The sequence below is a fragment of the Plasmodium relictum genome, assembly GCF_900005765.1.
Source record: "Plasmodium relictum strain SGS1 genome assembly, chromosome: 10".
NCBI classification, from domain to species: Eukaryota; Apicomplexa; class Aconoidasida; order Haemosporida; family Plasmodiidae; genus Plasmodium; species Plasmodium relictum.
In genome coordinates this window covers 998,478-1,017,392 of record NC_041688.1, presented here as the reverse complement: position 1 = coordinate 1,017,392, position 18,915 = coordinate 998,478, and the positions used below count along the sequence as shown (strand labels likewise).

Here is an 18,915-nt window from a genome sequence, read left to right as displayed (position 1 = left end):
TATAATATTATTGTATCATATTCCAAGTTATTATGACTTCATAAATATATATATATATATGAAGTATAAAAGTAATAGAAACTTAATAATGTTTCATATATCCGTTTATGAAAATTCAAATTTAACTTTTAAAAATTTTAGTAATATGTAAGTTATCAACTTAAAATTTTTTAACTTATGATTTGAACAATTTACAATTTAAATAATAAACTCTTAAAATTGTTTCTTTTTATATATTTTCATTTCTACATTTAATATAGTTGATGCATAAAAATGAACAAAAAAATATATATATAAAATATTATTTTTTTTTCTATATTTTATAAAAAATAAGAAATTTTTTTTACAATAATGAGAGAACATAAAAATTACAATTTTATATTCAACAGTTTATTTTTATATGGTCTAGTTCTTATTAATCTCTTTAGTTTTATATAAAAATTTTCGTTGTATGAAATATCTTTAAATTTGAAAAGAAAATATATAAAAAAAAGAAAAAAAAATTTTAATCATCAATAGTAATAAAAATATATTTTCTATTTAAAATTCCTATTAATAAGAAAAAATAAAAAAATTTACAGCATATTTAATATAATCAGGATAAATAAAATTAAAAAAAATACATATTTTTTTTTTAATAATTAATGATTTCTGAAAAAATAAAAAATAATAGAATATATCATTTATATAATTGTACACATTTTTTTTTCTTTAAAACTTTTTAACAAATATGCATATAATATTGATATCATAGAAATTCTAAATTAAAAAAATAGAAAGCTTCTCAATAAAATTGTGTAATGTATATTTATTCCTTAAATTATTTTACATTTATATTTTTTATTTTCATAACCTTCCTTTAATATATTTTCTTATTTTTTTATTCTTATTTCTTTTTTTTTTTTTCTATTTTTTTTTTTTATAATATTTAAATAAATACTTTTATATTTTTTATTTTTATTTTTTACTTTGTAAAAGATATTTATATACATAAAATTAATCTTAATACGTATTTTTCTTTAATATTTCATTTTTCTTAATGAAAAAAGAAAATTATGTTATATCATTTAAAAAAAAATAAATTTTTCTAATTCATGAATTATTGTTTCTAAATATGAAGGTCTATTTTTAATAGTTACTGGACAAAATTAATATAAGAACAAAAAAAATAAAAATAAAAATAATAAGAAAAATAAAAAAGCAACAATAAAAACATAAATAGAAATTAAATATTTTTCTTTGTTTAACATATTTTACCACTAATATATATATATATATTTCCTCTAAGGAATATTCATCATTTTTTTTTTTTTATAATATGTTTTTTTTTTCATTTTAATTTCTTGCTATTTCAAACTTTCGTTTATATTTAAAATTTATCTACTTATAATTTTTAAAATTTATACTTTTTTTTTATTTTTTTAGTTGAACAACTTAAAATATTTTTTCAAGTTTTAATTATATAGTACATTAAATATTTTAAGGTAATTAAGACTTATATATAATCCATCTTGTTCTATTTTACATAATGTAAAAGAAAGTAAAAAAATAAAAAAAGAATTTTTATAATAAAAGAAGAGCTAAATGTTTGAATCATGGCTAATTTTATTGAAGAGGAGATAAAAAATATAATAAATGATATATATTTATTTACTATTTTAATTAATAGTAGTAGAATAGTGAAAAGAGAAGTTTCTTTTTTTCTAGGTATTAGTGTAAATGATTTGTTTCAACCTTTTGGGAGTTGTGATTATTTTTTAAACGAACATAAGGAAAAAATAGATTTAAAGCTAAATGTTAGCACAAATATTAATTACTTAAGTAAAAATAATGTGTTATCTGAAAAAGTAATTGAAAATAAGAATTTTAAAATTCGTTTTATTGATTTTGATGAGTATGAAGATATGAAATTAGAATATCTAGATAAAATATTAATTGATAATATTTCTTATAACGAACCTCAATATTCTGATATATATAATGAAGAAAATTTGAATGCATATTTTAAAAAAAACGATAAAGATAATATTTCTTTTAATAAAAAATATTTTGAATATATATGTACAAATTCAAACATTCTTAATAATGATATAAAAAAACATATTATAAAAAATTGTAAGGGTAATATTAATTCCCATAATGAGAAAAACGTTTTGAAAAAAAGTAATTCACTTTTTAGTAAAAAAGAAGAATACGATGATAGTAATGCTGATGATAACTATGATTTAAATTATTTTTGTAAAAAAAAATATATAAAAAATATTCAAAAATATAATGCATTCTTTTTACCTTGGTTTAATACATATTTTAAAACATCTTGGTACTATACTCATTTATACAATAATTCTTCTTCTATTCCATTAGGTATAATTTACATATGTAGCACTAAAGATAATAATATCATTGATTTATATAAATGTATGACTAAAAATAATGTTAAAAAAAATAATATTTATATTAATTCTAATATACCTAAATGTATTATTTTACTTCATATTTCAAATAATAATAATGATGATATAGAAACAGATGTGCAAAAATTATTTGTAAATATTCAGTCTACTTTTTTAAATTATAAATGCCATTTATTAATTATTAAAGCAAATAGATTTTTAAAATCATATGAAAATTTTGACAGAAATATAAGTAATACAATGGAAAATATTTCTAATTTAAAAATAAAATCAGATGAAAAAATAAATATGAACTATGAAAATTCCTATTTATCATATACTAATAAGAGTTATTCCGAAATAAATAATAATAACAATAAATATAGTTTTATGAACAATAAATTAAATTCAGAAAATAATATAATGATTAGCGACAAATCACATGAAGAAGAAAAAAATTCAAATTCTAATTTTCAGTTAGATTATACAAAAATAAATAGTGACAGTATACAAGACTCAAAAGATAGTATATTAAATGATGAAACATCATCATATTTTGAAAATAATTTTACGAATAAAAGAAAGAATTTGACTTCTTTAAAAAAAAAATACCACCTAAATAATATTCAAAAATTATATGTTAATTGTTTAAGTATTCATTTTAAAGATTTGATTGATGATGGAATAAAAGTAGCAAAAAATGAAAATGATATAGAAGAAAGTCAGAAAATAAAAAAAAAATTATCGGTAGATTTGAATAAAATTTACGATTATATAATGTCTAATGACATTATTTGTATTAGTAAAAAAATACCTCTATATATTGATGAAGTATATTTTTGTTGTTGTTTAGATTATGTTGATATTATATCCTTAAAAATGTTTATTCATAATTTTATTAAAACATGTGTTTCTCCTTATATAAATACAATTACATATGATATAAATAATTTAATTGTTAATAATAAAAAAAGTTTAAAGAATCAATTAAAATTCATGTGGAAAAAAACAAAAATGAATTTTAGTTCATCAGATGCTGCATTATTTGTTGCTGAACAAACAAGTAATGTTATTTTAAATGTTGCCCAAAATGTGTTAATTTCTAATCATGATAACAAAAGTGGAAATAAAAACTTAAAAGATATAATTAATAAAAATATAGTTAATGAAGAAAATGAAATTATTAATAATGAAAATGAAGAATTACATATTGCACATAGTGGATACGAAAACTCTGAAAATATTGCAAATAAAAAAGATTCAATAAAAACTTCTAGGAAATCGTTAAATAATAATATTACGCAAAATATAAAGATCAACAAAGAATCAAAGAATTATAATAAAGAGTCACTAGAATGGCTATATAAAACATTGAGTGATATTTATTTTATATTACAAGAATATGAATTATCTTATAATATTTTAAAAATATGTATAAATGAATTTAAACATGATAAAATGTATTTTTATTTAGGTAATGTTTATGAATTAATCAGTTTGTGTATTTATTATATGGAAAATGTAAATAAAAAAGACTCTTTGTATTATTTAGACCTAAGTTATCAAATGTATTCTAAATGCTACTATTTAAATAATATGTTTATTTGCTCAATTTTAAATTACTATTTGTCTCTTATATATGATGAACACAATGATTCTTCTATAAATATTCTTATAAATGCTAATGTAGATTTTTCTTATGTAGAAGAAAAATTAGCTAACGAAAATAAATTAACAAAATTATCTTTTCAAATTAATAACATAAGATCAGGACTATTATTAGAACAAATAACATATAGCTATAAAAAAAAAAAAGCAAATAATCTTGACATAAAAGAATTAAATTATATAAAAAATTTTAATAGTTATAATAAATTAATTACTAATATTGTAAATAAAAATTTAAACTATTTTACTGATAATATCAAAAAGAAGGAAGAAAAATACACCAATAATGAAGCAATAGAAAAAGCAAAGAAAACAAATAATGAAGATAGAAACATTATTATTGCGAGTGATGATAGTTGTCAAAGAGATAATTTTTCAGAGAATAGCTCACTTATTAATAAAAATATTAATAATAATATCATCATAAATAATGATAATACTACTATTATAAATAATAACATGAATAGTACTAATGTTATAATCGATAGCAAAATTTATGAAAACAGTAATAATAATAATAATGTTGTATTTTTAAATAATGCACAAAATGGTAATAATAATAGAACGGTTTCTGATGAAAATAACAATAGCTTGGAAAGTATAAACAGTAAAATAACAAATAATAATACTAATTTTCTTATGCAAAAAAATAATTATAAATATAGAAAATATTTATTTGAAATGACTCTAGCAGGGCATACCTTTAATAAATGCGGATTCAAAAAATTAGCTTTATTTTGTTATTCAAAAGTATTAAAAAAATATGAAAAAAAAAAAATGAAACATATTTATGAGCATTTGCACTTTATGATGGCTCGCCAAGCTTTTAGCATAAATCTTTATTATGAATCTCTAAATCATTATATATGTATTTTAAATTCTATATCAAAAAATTACGAAAAGTCATATGTTTTAAACAAAAACGTTGACATTTATTATGCATCATCTGAAAAAGAAATAAATTTTATAAGGGAATTTGCATATGTCTATAAGATTTATGTAGATAAAATTTTAAATAGGTTTCTAAAATATAAAAATAATCAGGATACTAATGCTATTAATGATTCTGAGCTATCATTAAAACGAAGCTCTAGTTATACTAGTGAAAAAATTAATAGAACACATTACTTCAACGATGATAATACTGAAGATATTATTAAACCTCTAAATTTGAGGATTCCTTTAATTAATTTAAGAAATAATGAGTGCTTATATACTAATTCTATTTTTATTTCCAAATCAAATATATACAATTATGATAAAATAAATGACATAAATTATTTTTATATATTTCAAAATAATTTATTTAAAATAAAAAAATATGATACTACGTTAGATGATTTGTATAATATAATGACGAAAGATATAAATGATTTCTCAATATCTAATTTTTATGAATTGAATTATTTATATATAATTTATAAAAAATTTGTAAATAGTGTATATAATGATTGTATATCTTATGAATCAGCAGATTTTTTAAATTTGAATGAGAAAATAGTTAACGATAATATGAGTATTGACATTTTGAAAAATGATGAAAACAATACGTCTATAAGTAGTGAATTTGATAAAACAATTACTGATAATAATTCAAAAAAAGGATATATAAAATCAATTAACACATCACCCTTTATAAGTATGGAAAATAGAAATTTATTTTTGAATTACGTGAAAGAACTAAAAGAAAAATTAGTAAATACCTTAGAATATACTAATAACACACAAATTAAAAACATATATCAAAAAACAATTAATAAAGAAGAGATTAAAATAAATAATAAATATATTCAATATACGTTAAAGGATGAATATATATTTGTAACATTTAAATTGATAAACCCCTTGCATACAAAAGTAGAGTGCCAAGGCACTCATATATGTGCCCACTATTACAATGAAAGTATGAATAAAGATATTTTGGTTGAAAAAAAAATTTTTATTTTAGAAGCTAGACAATCTAAAACATTTACGTTATTTATTAAACCATTGAAGAAAGGTTTATTATTTATTTCAGGTACAAATTTTTTTTCTCATCTTTTTATTTTATTTTATTTTATTTTTTTTTTGTATTTTTCTTATTTATATATGATTTATATAATAGATATTAACATTATTTATTTTATATATAACTTATTAATAGAATATATAGGAATTATATATGTGTGTTTTATTTTATTTTATTTTTTTTTTTAAATAGGTGTAATGTGGTTTTTATTTGGATTAGTTAAAATATATCAAAGTTTTTACATACACGGTTTAAAAAAAATAAATAAAATATATGACAAAATACACACATTAAAATATGATGATATATATAATTGTGATAATGATATACAAAAAAAAGAAAAGTTAAAAAAGTTAAATAAAGAAATGAATAAATATGCTTGGTCTAGTAATATAGGTATGCTTGAAAAGAAAAGTATAGAAAGAATAAAGAATTATGAAATTGATCAGAGATTGTTATTATATGTTTATGATAACATATATTTGTTTTCATTTGAGTTTGAAAACATTTATTCAAATAAAAAAAAAACAATAAATAATTATGAAGTAGATTTAATAGAATTATTAGAGGGAGAAAAAATGGAAATGATTTTTAAAATTGTCAATCATTCAACTTTGCCTGTTAACTATTTAAGTATATGTATTACACCTTGTAACTTTTTTAATTGTTACAAGATAATACATAATAAGGATGAATATTTTTTAAATAATAAAATTGAGAAGGAATTTAAAAAACATAAAGAAGAAATAGATGAAGATAAATGTGATATATACAATTCTAGAAAGTTAATTGAAGAAAATATTGAAGAAATTAAGAAAAATGAAAGTTACATTTTTATAGATAATGAAATATATTGTGAAGAATCAATTGATAAAAATACTAATGTATTCAAACAAAAGTTTAAAAATAAAAATATTCAACATATTAAAATTAAAGGAAATATTAATAAAAATGACACATTTTATTTATATATTAACGTTAATTCAAAGCATAACGGTTTACATAAATGTATTATAACAACATTGTGCAAACATAATAATGAAATGGCTAATAAAAAAGATAAATCAAGTAATGGTAATATAAAGTATCCTGATATTTTAAATGAAAAAAAGGAGAAATGTTATTTATTTTTAAGACTAATGCATGTGATTCCTTTATTAAAATTAAAAACATACTCATTAAATAATTTCTATAATGAAAATTCTTCTATGTATTTTTTTTTTCAAAATTTATGTAAAAATAATATTTACTTATATAATATAATTTTGGAGTACAGAAAAAATAAAAATTTGAATAAAAAAGAAAAAAATTTGAAAGAAAGCTTAAAAAATAAGAAACAAAATAATGAAATATATAGTAAATCATATTATACAAAATTATATAATTTTTATTCATCCAATTTTTTATATTTAAAAAAAAATGAAAACTTAACTTCTTTATTTTATTCAAAAAATAAATTACAGAATATTTCTTCTTTTTTTGTTCATATTAATTGGGTATCAAAAGATTCCAATTATTTAAGAAAAGGCATTGTAAAAAAAAAAATTAATTTTTATAATGATATAATAAGTTTTTCCATTGATGATATAAATAAAGACATTTATATGAATAATGAAAAAGAAAAAATTCTAAAAATTGGTATAAATATACAAAACAATTCAGAAATAGACATACAAGATTGCTATATACAAGCTAAAGAAGTTGAATCATTAAATTCTTCGACATACATAGAGAATTATGATGATGATAATGAATTATCTGTTATTGAATATAAATATGAAAGTGATGATACTATTTTTAATAGCAATGAAGAATTTTACAAAAATAAAGAATTTAATGATGTTTCATTAAATGAAGAAAATATTAATTTATTAAATATTGATGATATAAATTCGATAAATAATGAAAACCCAAATTTTATGAGTAGTGATAATCCATATTCCTTGAATAATGATAGTAATTTCAGTCATATTAGTAACCAGCAAAAAGCTATTGAATATAATATAAGTGATAACAGTAAAAAAATAGAAGACGAAATAGTTCCTATTTTCTCTTATAAATCATCACTTAATGATGACATAAATAATTTACAAAATCAAATAACAAAAAAAATTAATTTACCTGATTACATTCCCATAACAGCAAGCTATATATGTAATGAAAATTTTGAAATTACGTTAACTAAAGATTTATTTTTATATGATAATTCAGATGTTAATGAAGAACTAAAGAAAAATAACGAATTAAAAGAAAATTATGAAAATGTAAATTTTCTCGAAGAATTATGTTTAAATAGAAAAGATACTAAGAAATTTTATGATACTGTCAAGCGTAGTACATATACTTATAATAATTCCAATTTATTAGTTCCATTAAATGGTATAAATTCAGAAAACATGAATAAAAATAATGTTGAAAAATGCGTTTCATTAAATGGTTTTTTATTCGTAGGAATAGTTCAAAAATATTTAAAAAAATTAAAAAAAAATCAAAAGAAAAAGTTATATTTTAATATTCTTTTTACAAAAGAAGGAATTTATAATATAAATAAATTTCTTGTTACTTTTAAATTAAACAATCAAATGTTTTTATTCAAACCTATAAATCATTTAATTATACACGCACATCAATAAATAATAAAAAATATTTTTTTTTTAATTCAAATTTAATTATATATATAACATTTATTTCATTAATTTTCTTTTTTTTTTTTGTAAAATTTTTGAAGTTTTTTGTCCTAGAGAAAAAAATGAAATATTTATTCATGCTACTAAATTTTAATACTCATTTTTGTTTTTCACAAATGTAAACTTTTTTTTTTTTTTATGTGTAATTTTTTCATTTATTATTATAATCATATTAAACTACATTTTTATTTTTATAAATTATTTTTGTTTTTAATTTTAAATTATTATATATAATTTCTGTTAATATTGTATTTTTATAATTAATCATATATACTTTTTTTAATTTTTTTTTTTTTTATTATTGTAAAATGTGTATATATGTATATAATATGCAATTTCAATTTACTACATTTTTTACTTTATATTTTTTTCTTTTTCTTTTTTTTTTTTTATTGTCTTTAAATTATTTATAAAAATACCACTTTAACTTATTTTTAAATTAATAATTTAAGAATAAATATAAAAAAAAAGTTAAGAAAACATAAACCAGTATAAATAGCTTAAGCTAACTACATTTTAACAAGGTGTGATTTTTTTAGTAATGTAAACATAAAAACAGTAACAAAACAAAACTTTAAATAATTTTTTTTTTATTCCTTTTTAACTTATTTTAAAAATATAAAAAAAAAAAATAAATAAATAAAAGAATAATAGTAAAATACGCTTTAACCCAAGTTAAATTATTAAAAAAAATGTGTAAAATATACAAAACATTTATTAGAAGTTTTTTTTGTCATTATTGACTTTTTATTGATGTAATAGTAAAGAATTTTTCTAAACTTTATCTAAGAAGGGAAAATATATTATCAAACAATAATTAATTCTGTTAAAATATGAAACTATATTAATATATTTTATAACATTTTTATTTTACTAGTTTAATTTAAAACATAAATAGATATGAGCATATAGAAATAGAAACAGAATATATATAAAATTTTATAGCAAAAAAAAAAAAAAAAAAAAATAAAATAAAATAAAAGAATGCAAATTTATTAATTTTAAATATATACAATACTAATAAAAAAAAAAAAAAAAAAGTTATAAGCCTAATGTAATTTTTATTTGCAGAAGCGTCATGAAAAAATATACTAAAATAGTAATATAAATTTTAAAAAGTTTTTTTTTTTTTTTTTTTTATGGATTCAAAATTTTTACTATTTTTAATACATTTTATTTTTACCGTTTTTTCACCTTTTTTGTTTAAAATATTACTTGTACATATTACCTATTTTAATACTATTAGTATTTTTATTAATTATTCGAATTTTTTTTTTTTTTTTTTTGTGTGTACAAATTATTGTTTTTTAACCAGCTTTTTTATTTTAGTGTATATTTACTATTATATTTTTTTTAAATTATATACTCATCGTTATTATTATTATTGTTATTTATTTTATTTATTTTTTTTTTAAATTAATTTCTATATTTTGTTTTTTTTTATTCAATTTTTTATTAATGTAAATGTGCTCATTTATATATATGTATATATATATATATACATAAATGGATGCATACAACGATATTTTAAGTATAGTCGTTGATTTAGGATTTGAAAATACGAAAATCGGATATGCCGGAGATGAAAATCCTCTAAATGTTTTTAGCTCTAATGTTGGTGTTCCATTAGATTTATATGAAAAAATAGAAAATGAAATTTATAAAAAATGCTTATGCTCAAAAGAAGAATTTCATCAATTTAATTTAATTTATCCCTTATCTTATTTAGAAGCTTTAGAAAATGTTAAAGTTAAACCTTGTTTATATCTTGATAATAAGAATTATTTTAACATAAATGAAGATGTTTTTGAGAGAATTTTATTTATGAATGTTACTGGAGATAGATATATATTTAAGTTGTTTGAAAAAAGAATAAAAGAATACGTTGGTGATAAGCTATACAAGCAATCTGATATAGGGAATGAATTTGTTCATATTAGTGAAGAAAACAATATAAATGAAAATAAATGTGAAGAATTAAATGATGCAAATGAGAATTATCAAAATAATATAAATAATAGTAATGAAAATATTATAACAAATGAAAATGATGTAGATAATAAAGGAATAAAAAAAGAAAAAAGTAACGAAAAAGAGTCATGTGAAATTGACACAGGTAACCAAAATAGTTTAAATAGAAAAAACGATAATAAAATATGCGAAAATAATAATAATGAGAGACAAATAAACGAAAGCAATATAGAGGATAAATTGAGTGTATTGATAGAATGGGCTAATAGAAATAGTTATTTTGATTTTGATTTAATTGAGAATAAATTAATTGATATTAATAGCATAAAGAATATGATAAATAAATATAATAATGTTAGTTGTGGCTATAATGAGAACATAGAAGCTTTTTCGTATTTATTATCTCTACCTAATAAAAGAAATAAGCAAATAAAAATAAAAATAGCCGAGTTATTATTTGAAAAATATAAAACTCCTGCTATTCATCTAAATGCAAAATCTGTTTTAAGTGGATTTGCATATAATAAAAACATCTGCTCAGTTGTAGATATTGGTTCATGTTATTCAGACTTCTCTTTTTGTAATGAGGGAATAGTTGATGAAAAAAATTATAAAATTTATAATATAGGTGGTAATACTATCGATCTCTTTTTAGAAGAATTACTGGAAAAATATAATAAACAATATTGTATTCCTTACTATGAATATTATAAAAAAAATAGAAAGTTATATAATAAAGAAAACATTCATTTATCTTATTACAATAAAGCAAAATATAATCCTTTAAAAGATTTAAAAACTTATATATGTGAAGTAGCAGATAATGAAAATAAAATCAGCGATGCAAAAAATATGAATTTTAATGAATATATGGAAATATATATCTTACCAGATGGGCAAAACATAAATATTAGTCATTTTACTAATATAGCACCTGAAATATTGTTTACACCTTCTTTATTAAATGATACAAAATTAGTTGATCATTTAGATAATTTATTTACAAAAGGAGAAAAATTTGAAGGAATATCTGCTACTTTGTTTAATTTATTAAAAAATGTCAAATCCCTTAAATATAGAAATGAATTAGCAAATAATATTATTTTAACTGGATCATCTACTTTATTTAATAATTTCAACCAAAGATTTACTAAAGAATTTAATCAATTAGATATGAATAGTAATTATGAATTTCAAAATTTTCAAGTTTTAAATCAAGGTAAGTTCTATAAACAATACTCTTCATGGATAGGAGGTAGTATCTTGTCATCCTTTAAAAATTTTAATTCATTTTTTGTTACAAGAAAGGAATATGAAGAATACGGTTTTGATATTATTAATAGAAAATGCTAATTTGTTTTTATAACTATTTATATATATTTTATTTTTTTCCTTTATGCAGAAAAAAAAAAAAAATAATAGCATATATAATATATATATACTTTTTGAAAAATATTTAATCTTATTTTTATAAAATCATTTAATTATTTTATTTTTTTTTACTCGATAAAATTTAAAAAAACTTTCATATAATAATACGTATTTCTTTTTAAAAAAATATTTTCGCCCTAGAAGATAATTTAATACTTATTTTACTCTTTTTTTTTTTTTTTTTGCAATAATGAAAAATATTAATTTTTCTTTATTTTAATAAATATGTTTATTTGTCTTCATTCAGAATTTATTTAATATACAAATTAATCAATTAAATGTTTTTCCTTGAAATGCAGAAAAAATATAAAAAATATTTAAAAAAAAAAAAGGTAAGCATAGCTAAATTTATTTTTATTCTACATATTTTAGTTGTTAAATGTTAATATTATCTTTTTAGTTAATATATATTTCTTGATTTATTATTATTGTAGTTTTTTTTTTTTTTTTCTTCATATTATTTTTTTTAATAATTTGGTTTTTAATGTTATGCAGTTAACAATAAAAAATCATAAAAAAATAATAAAATAAAAAATTGATTAAACCAATTATATATTTGTTAATTACGTAAATATTATTATTGAAGGATAAAGTACTATTAAAATAAAATACGAAAAAAAAAAAAATCAAAAAATTAAGAAATGAACACTAAATATGCATGGATTGATTATATATTTAGAATTTTAAAAAGAAACATATATTTTTAACAATCATAAGTTTTTTTGAAAATTAAATTATTTCCCAATAAAATATATACTGTTTTATAAATTTATATTTTATTTCGTTGAAATACTTCTAATTTTTAAAAAATTAAATAATTAATGGGATTTTATTTTTAATTTTTAGAATATAATTTTTTAGAAAACTAATATTTAATTTTTAGAATATAATTTTTTAGAAAACTAATATTTAATTTTTAGAATATAATTATTTAGAAAACTAATATTTAATTTTTAAAAAAATATTTTTTTCGTTGAAATGTATCTTTATGTAACTTGTATAATTTAAAACTTATTTTTAATAAAATGCATCTATATTTAATTTTAGGAATTTTTAATTTCTAATTGGGGAAGTTACATCTTTAATGTTTTAAAAGGTATCTACATATAACTATTATTACAAAAAGTAAAAAGGAAAGATTTCAGATAAAAACTAATAATTAAAAGTTTTGTTTTTTAATATATTACATATTTCTATGTAAGCCTAAAGATGTAAAATTTTTTAGAATACAGAAAATTATAAAAAAGAGAAAATAAAAAATAAAGGGCACATACAGAGATTAAGAAAAAAAAAAAAAAAGAACTGTCAGTATTATATATATGTTTCTATTATAGATAATAAGAAAAAGAAATGGCAAATATAAAATTGTCAACAAATATTAATAAAACTAAATATAAAAATAATAAAAATGATAAAAATATATTTAGGAATGATTTATTTTTTAAAGCAACATTATTTGTTGTGCTAACAGTACAGTCTGTTTTAACTTTATTAATGATAAGAATAAAGAAAATTAAAAACATAAATTATAAATTAAAAAATGAAAGCATAATATTAATGTCAGAAATAATAAAATTTTGTGTTTCTTTTTTTTTTTATTTTAATGAAAATAAATTTAGCATAAAACTAGTCAGCAAAAACATAAGGGAAATAATCGTGAAAGAGAAGATATGTATGCTTTCTTTATTAATTCCAAGTGTTTTATATTATATTCAAAATATATTTTTTTTTATATCTCTATCGAATATCCCAACCCCCTTATTTCAGTTGTTATATCAATTTAGAATTTTAACAGTGGTAATGTTTAGTTTATTAATTTTAAAAAAAAAATTTAAAAATACTCAAATACTTTCTATTATATTTTTATTTTTATCTTTGGTGTGTTTGAAGGATTATAATTTAAATGATAATCATTCTATATATAAAAAGGAAACAGAGACATCTTTAAATAATAATAGAGATAAATGTTATTTACATAAAGAATGGGTGGATAATAAGTTAATAGAAAATACAAGGAATAAAAATCATTTATTATATTTTAACTATAAAGAAAAATCATTTACTAGTAATAGAGCATTATTATATTTTTTTGAAGAAAGTAAAAAAAGAAATATACTTCAAAAAATTATGAATAAAAACCTCAATAAAAATATTTTTGCAAATAATAAAAAAAAATTTCATAAAATTTATTATATAAATAATGATATTATAACTAATAGCAACATTGATATTTGTGAAAGAGATGATAATATTTGTAGTAAAGGTGGCAATAATATTAATAATTATAATAATAAAAATATTTGTCATATTGATAACGCTAGTAATAATAGAAAATTTAGTAATATTATAATCGGAACAGTAACCACTTTCTTAGCTACATTTACAAGTGGATTCTCAAATGTATTTTTAGAATTTTTGTATTCTAATTGTAAATTTCCATTATGGTTTCAGAACATGTGCTTATCTTTTTTTACCATAATAATAAGTTCAGCAACAAAGAATATAAATCTATCATTAATTTTTAATAAGTACTCTAAAAATAAGTTTTCATTAAATGAGTACGAGAAAAGTTATTTATATAAAAACACGAAATTTGAATTATTTAATATGAAGGAAGAAAAAGAGATAGAAAATGAAGAAATTTTATTATTACAAAGATTGAAAAACTATTTTTATCAATATTTTGATTCATTTAATGAATTTTTATATGTGTCTTTTTTAGTTTTTTTAAACAGTACTAGTGGGATAACAATTGCAGTTTTTATTAGATATATTGACAGTATTTCACGATTTTTCATAACTCCTATTAGTTTATTAATTAATGTTTATATATCTTCTATATATTTTAAAGATTTTGATTTTACTTTTAATTTTTTTATTTCATTAATATTTATTTTCCTTTCCTTATTTCTTTATTCTAAAAAAAATTATTAATTATTTTACTATAAAAATATTTTTGTAATACTTTTCAAATTTTTTGTTCCATCTTATTTTTCTGTATATCAATTTTATTATTATTATTATTCTTCACAGAGAATTTTTAATAATCTCTATTTTGTTATTTTTCATATAAATACAAAATTTGCCAATGCTATTAAATTCTTATTATAAACATTTATATTTGTATATGCTTTGAATAGAGACTTTTTTTTTTTTTTATTTAAAATTTATAAATAATATATTTAAAATAAATTAATAAAAAAAAAAAAGTGAAAATATTTTTTTGTTAAAAATATATTCAAAATTAGAAAATAATCTATACTAAAAAAAAAAAAAAAGGAAAAGAAAAGAAAAGAAAAGAAAAGAGAAAAGAAAAGAAAAGAAAAGAAAAATAATATTAATAGTTTATTTTCTCATATGCAATAATAAAGCAAATAACTAAAAATATAACTAAAAATAATTATATACTTCAAAGGATTAAAAAAAAGGTATTTATTGTGAAACACATCTTACTTAATGAACAGTAAAATAAATAATAAATTAAATGTAAATTTCTTTTTTTAAATATAGAATTAATTATAAATAATAATATTTTCAAAAAAAAAAAAAAAATTCATAACAAAAAGTATGCAGATATATCTATTATAAAATACATATTACATGTATATATATCATTCTATAAAAATTATTCTTTTTTTGTATCATTCTTATTTGTTTTATCTTTTTTTCTTTTTTTTTTCCCTTTTGTTATTTTTTTATAATTTATTAAATTTCTTCCTATTTTTAACTCATTTTGTTCACTTAATAAATTGTTTTGCATATCTTTATCATTCTTTTCCATTTCAAGAGAATGTAAAGGTTTTTCCATATGTTCATCAATATTAGAAGTAAATAATTTTTTAATAGATTCTTTTTTTTTTTTAATAGTGTGTTTGTCAGTATTTTTTAAGCTTCTTTCTTTTTCTATTTTTTCAAATAAATCTTTATGAATTATAGGTAACCATTCCATTGGATAAGCTGAACTGAAATCTCTTATTTCATCTATATCAATATTTTTTTTTTTCAGTCTTTCATCAAATAATTCATTTCTTTGTTTTATATATTTGCTTAACTCTTTTTCATAAACTTCTCTGTGAGTAACATTTTCTCCTTGTTCTCTCATACCAACTTCACATATTTTTCTGGCAACCCTAGGTTTGTGAACAGTTGAATAATAAATCATTCTCAAATGAGCTAACTCTTTTTCATTATATTTATTACATTTATATATATATTCATGCAATTTTAAAAATTTTTTCATTATTTCTCTACTTTTCAATTCCTTTGTATCTATTAAATTAGTATATTTTCTTATTATTAAGCAAGAATTTTTTAAATCTTTTTCTTCTACATATTTTTCAAATAGTTTATTCACTTCTTCTTTTTTTTTAATATCACATTTAATTGGTTCATTTACATAAGGGGTTAGTTTATGAACATCTAGTTTTAATCTCGCATTTCTATATATTTTTCTTTCCTCATTTTTTTTTATACTTTCATGTTTTCTGAATCCCTCAAATATTTTACTTCCTTTCATACTTAAAATTTTTGTATATAATAACTGTACTTTTTCTAATTTTATGTTAATTGGATATTTTTTAAATTTTTCTATTAACTCTTTATATTTTTGTGTTGCTTCAATTATTTTATAATCATAATTCATATGCTTATATTTTTCTTCGTAATTATTATTATTTTCATCATCATAAATGTCTTTGTTATTTAAATTTTCCTCTCTTTTCTCAAAAGAGCTATTATTTGAAGTTTGTTTATTTGTTATACAGCTTTCATTTCTATCAATAACTTCCTTATGGGATTTTTCTTTATCTTCTTTTTTTTCTAAATCCTTCTGTTCATTCATAAAATCTTTTTCTAATTTTTGGCAATATTCATCTAATTCATTGTATTTATATTTAAAATTTAAAAAATCAATGTTTTTATCATTAGCATACTGAAAAATATATGTTTTTAATAGTTTGCTTAATACTTCATCTACGTTGTCTAATGTTGGATATTTATAATTTAAATGATTAAAAAATATATAAGGTAATGAATTTAATATTTTAAATGATTCTTCTCTTGTTAGTACATTTCTATTTTCATTTAAAATCCTATAGCATGTGTTAATATCGTCATGATATAAAAAAAAATAAAATTGTTTTTTTAAAACATTTCTATCATATATTTGTCCATATAAATCATCAATTGAACGTATATCAATTTCTTTTTTACTTCTTAATCTTGTTTTATAATTTATATAAGTCACATGATATTTCCTTAATACATTTTCGTAATCTGTGCTATATTCTTTTGGATACAAATTTTTATTTATTGTTATAACTGGTAACTTAGCTAGTAACTTGGAGAAATATTTTTTTTTCTTTTTTTTTTTTAAGTGATCCTCTTTGTTAAATAAAACACCTTTCTTACTAAAATAATTATCTCTTTTATTTAGAAATACATTCTTATTTAAAAATATATTTTCATTTTGTAAAAAATTGCTATTTTTAAAAAGTAAGTTATTCACAAATTTCTTTTTATTACTGCTACTATTTTTTGTTTTTGAAAATGGCTTGATAAAATTTTTTTTACTTATATTAAAAAAGTAATAGTTCTTCTTTACATTTATTTCTAATAAATTTCTTTTTCTTTTTATTGATAATTCGTTCGTTATTTTAAAATAATAGTTTATATAAAAATAGTAGAATAATAAATGAAAGACAAAATGTTTCATGTTAAAGCATTTTCGTTATATAAAAAAAAAAAAAAAATATATATATATATATATATACATAGCTGTATTTTATATAAATTGTTTAATAATAAATAATTTAAATTATTTTTGTATTCTATATATTATTAATAATAAAAGTATATATTATATTTTGTATATAATTTAGTAATCAACAAATTAAAGTATTTTTTCTCTATATATAAAAGTGTAGCATCATTTCATTCTATTAAATTTCAATTAAAAACATATTTATGTAATATAACTTTTTTTTTTAATATATATATATATATATATATATATATATATATATATATATATATATATATATGTATTTTTCCTTTTATTAAAATTATCTTATATATTATTTATTTTTATCTTTTTATTTTTAACTAAATGTTTAAATTTAACTTTTCTTCTATCATTTCATATATTCATGCCTGCTTCATATCTCTAATATTATAAAGTTAATATCAAAATTTACTTCATATTTATTTTTTCTTTATATATATATATATATGTTTTAGAGATAAACATACTTATTTTAAATGTAAAAATTACAATTTAAAAAAATAAATTATGAAAAAGAAATATAATTTAAGAAAAAAAAAAAAAAAGAAAAAAGATATTAAGAGAAATTTTAATTATAACATTTTATTCTATTTTAAAATTACATTTTTTTCTTTGTATTAACTTTTTTAAAATTATCCATATGCTTTTTATTTTTACATAAATATATGATTTATTAATTAATTTAATATTAATAGAATTTTTAAAAAATTAAGTTAAAATATATAAAATTTTGAAAAATAAGTAATTAAAAAATACAGAAAAACCTATTTTAAAAATATTTTTTTTTAAAAATAAAAAATTTATTATATTTGTTTAAAATAGCAACTATAAATAATAAAAAAAAAACTTTTTTTGATAAAATAAAACATTGAAAGAAAATTTAAAAAATTAAAAAAAGAAATTTAATATAATTAAGCTATATAATTAATATGAATATTCTATGTAAAAAAAAAATACAACGAAATTATTTTGATG

At 17.3% G+C, this 18,915-nt stretch overlaps 4 protein-coding genes across 4 annotated transcripts; 3 read left to right on the top strand and 1 right to left on the bottom strand.

Annotated features, from left to right (window-relative positions):
• Window positions 1–1,595: 1,595 nt before the first annotated feature.
• Window positions 1,596–8,702, top strand: TRS85 (trafficking protein particle complex subunit 8, putative; the record flags this gene model as incomplete). Its single annotated transcript, XM_028677208.1, has 2 exons — window positions 1,596–6,078; window positions 6,262–8,702. The coding sequence occupies 2 exons, from the start codon at window positions 1,596–1,598 to the stop codon at window positions 8,700–8,702; spliced, it is 6,924 nt and encodes a 2,307-aa protein (XP_028533621.1).
• Window positions 8,703–10,262: 1,560 nt separating this feature from the next.
• Window positions 10,263–12,080, top strand: ALP2b (actin-like protein, putative; the record flags this gene model as incomplete). The annotated part of the gene is made up of 1 exon (XM_028677207.1): window positions 10,263–12,080. One exon carries the CDS (start codon window positions 10,263–10,265, stop codon window positions 12,078–12,080), a length of 1,818 nt encoding a protein of 605 aa, XP_028533620.1.
• A 1,428-nt stretch (window positions 12,081–13,508) lies between these two features.
• On the top strand, window positions 13,509–15,092 carry PRELSG_1027200 (UDP-N-acetyl glucosamine:UMP antiporter, putative; the record flags this gene model as incomplete). Its single annotated transcript, XM_028677206.1, has 1 exon — window positions 13,509–15,092. The coding sequence occupies one exon, from the start codon at window positions 13,509–13,511 to the stop codon at window positions 15,090–15,092; it is 1,584 nt and encodes a 527-aa protein (XP_028533619.1).
• A 691-nt stretch (window positions 15,093–15,783) lies between these two features.
• On the bottom strand, window positions 15,784–17,871 carry PRELSG_1027100 (conserved Plasmodium protein, unknown function; the record flags this gene model as incomplete). Its single annotated transcript, XM_028677205.1, has 1 exon — window positions 15,784–17,871. One exon carries the CDS (start codon window positions 17,869–17,871, stop codon window positions 15,784–15,786), a length of 2,088 nt encoding a protein of 695 aa, XP_028533618.1.
• Window positions 17,872–18,915: the final 1,044 nt, after the last annotated feature.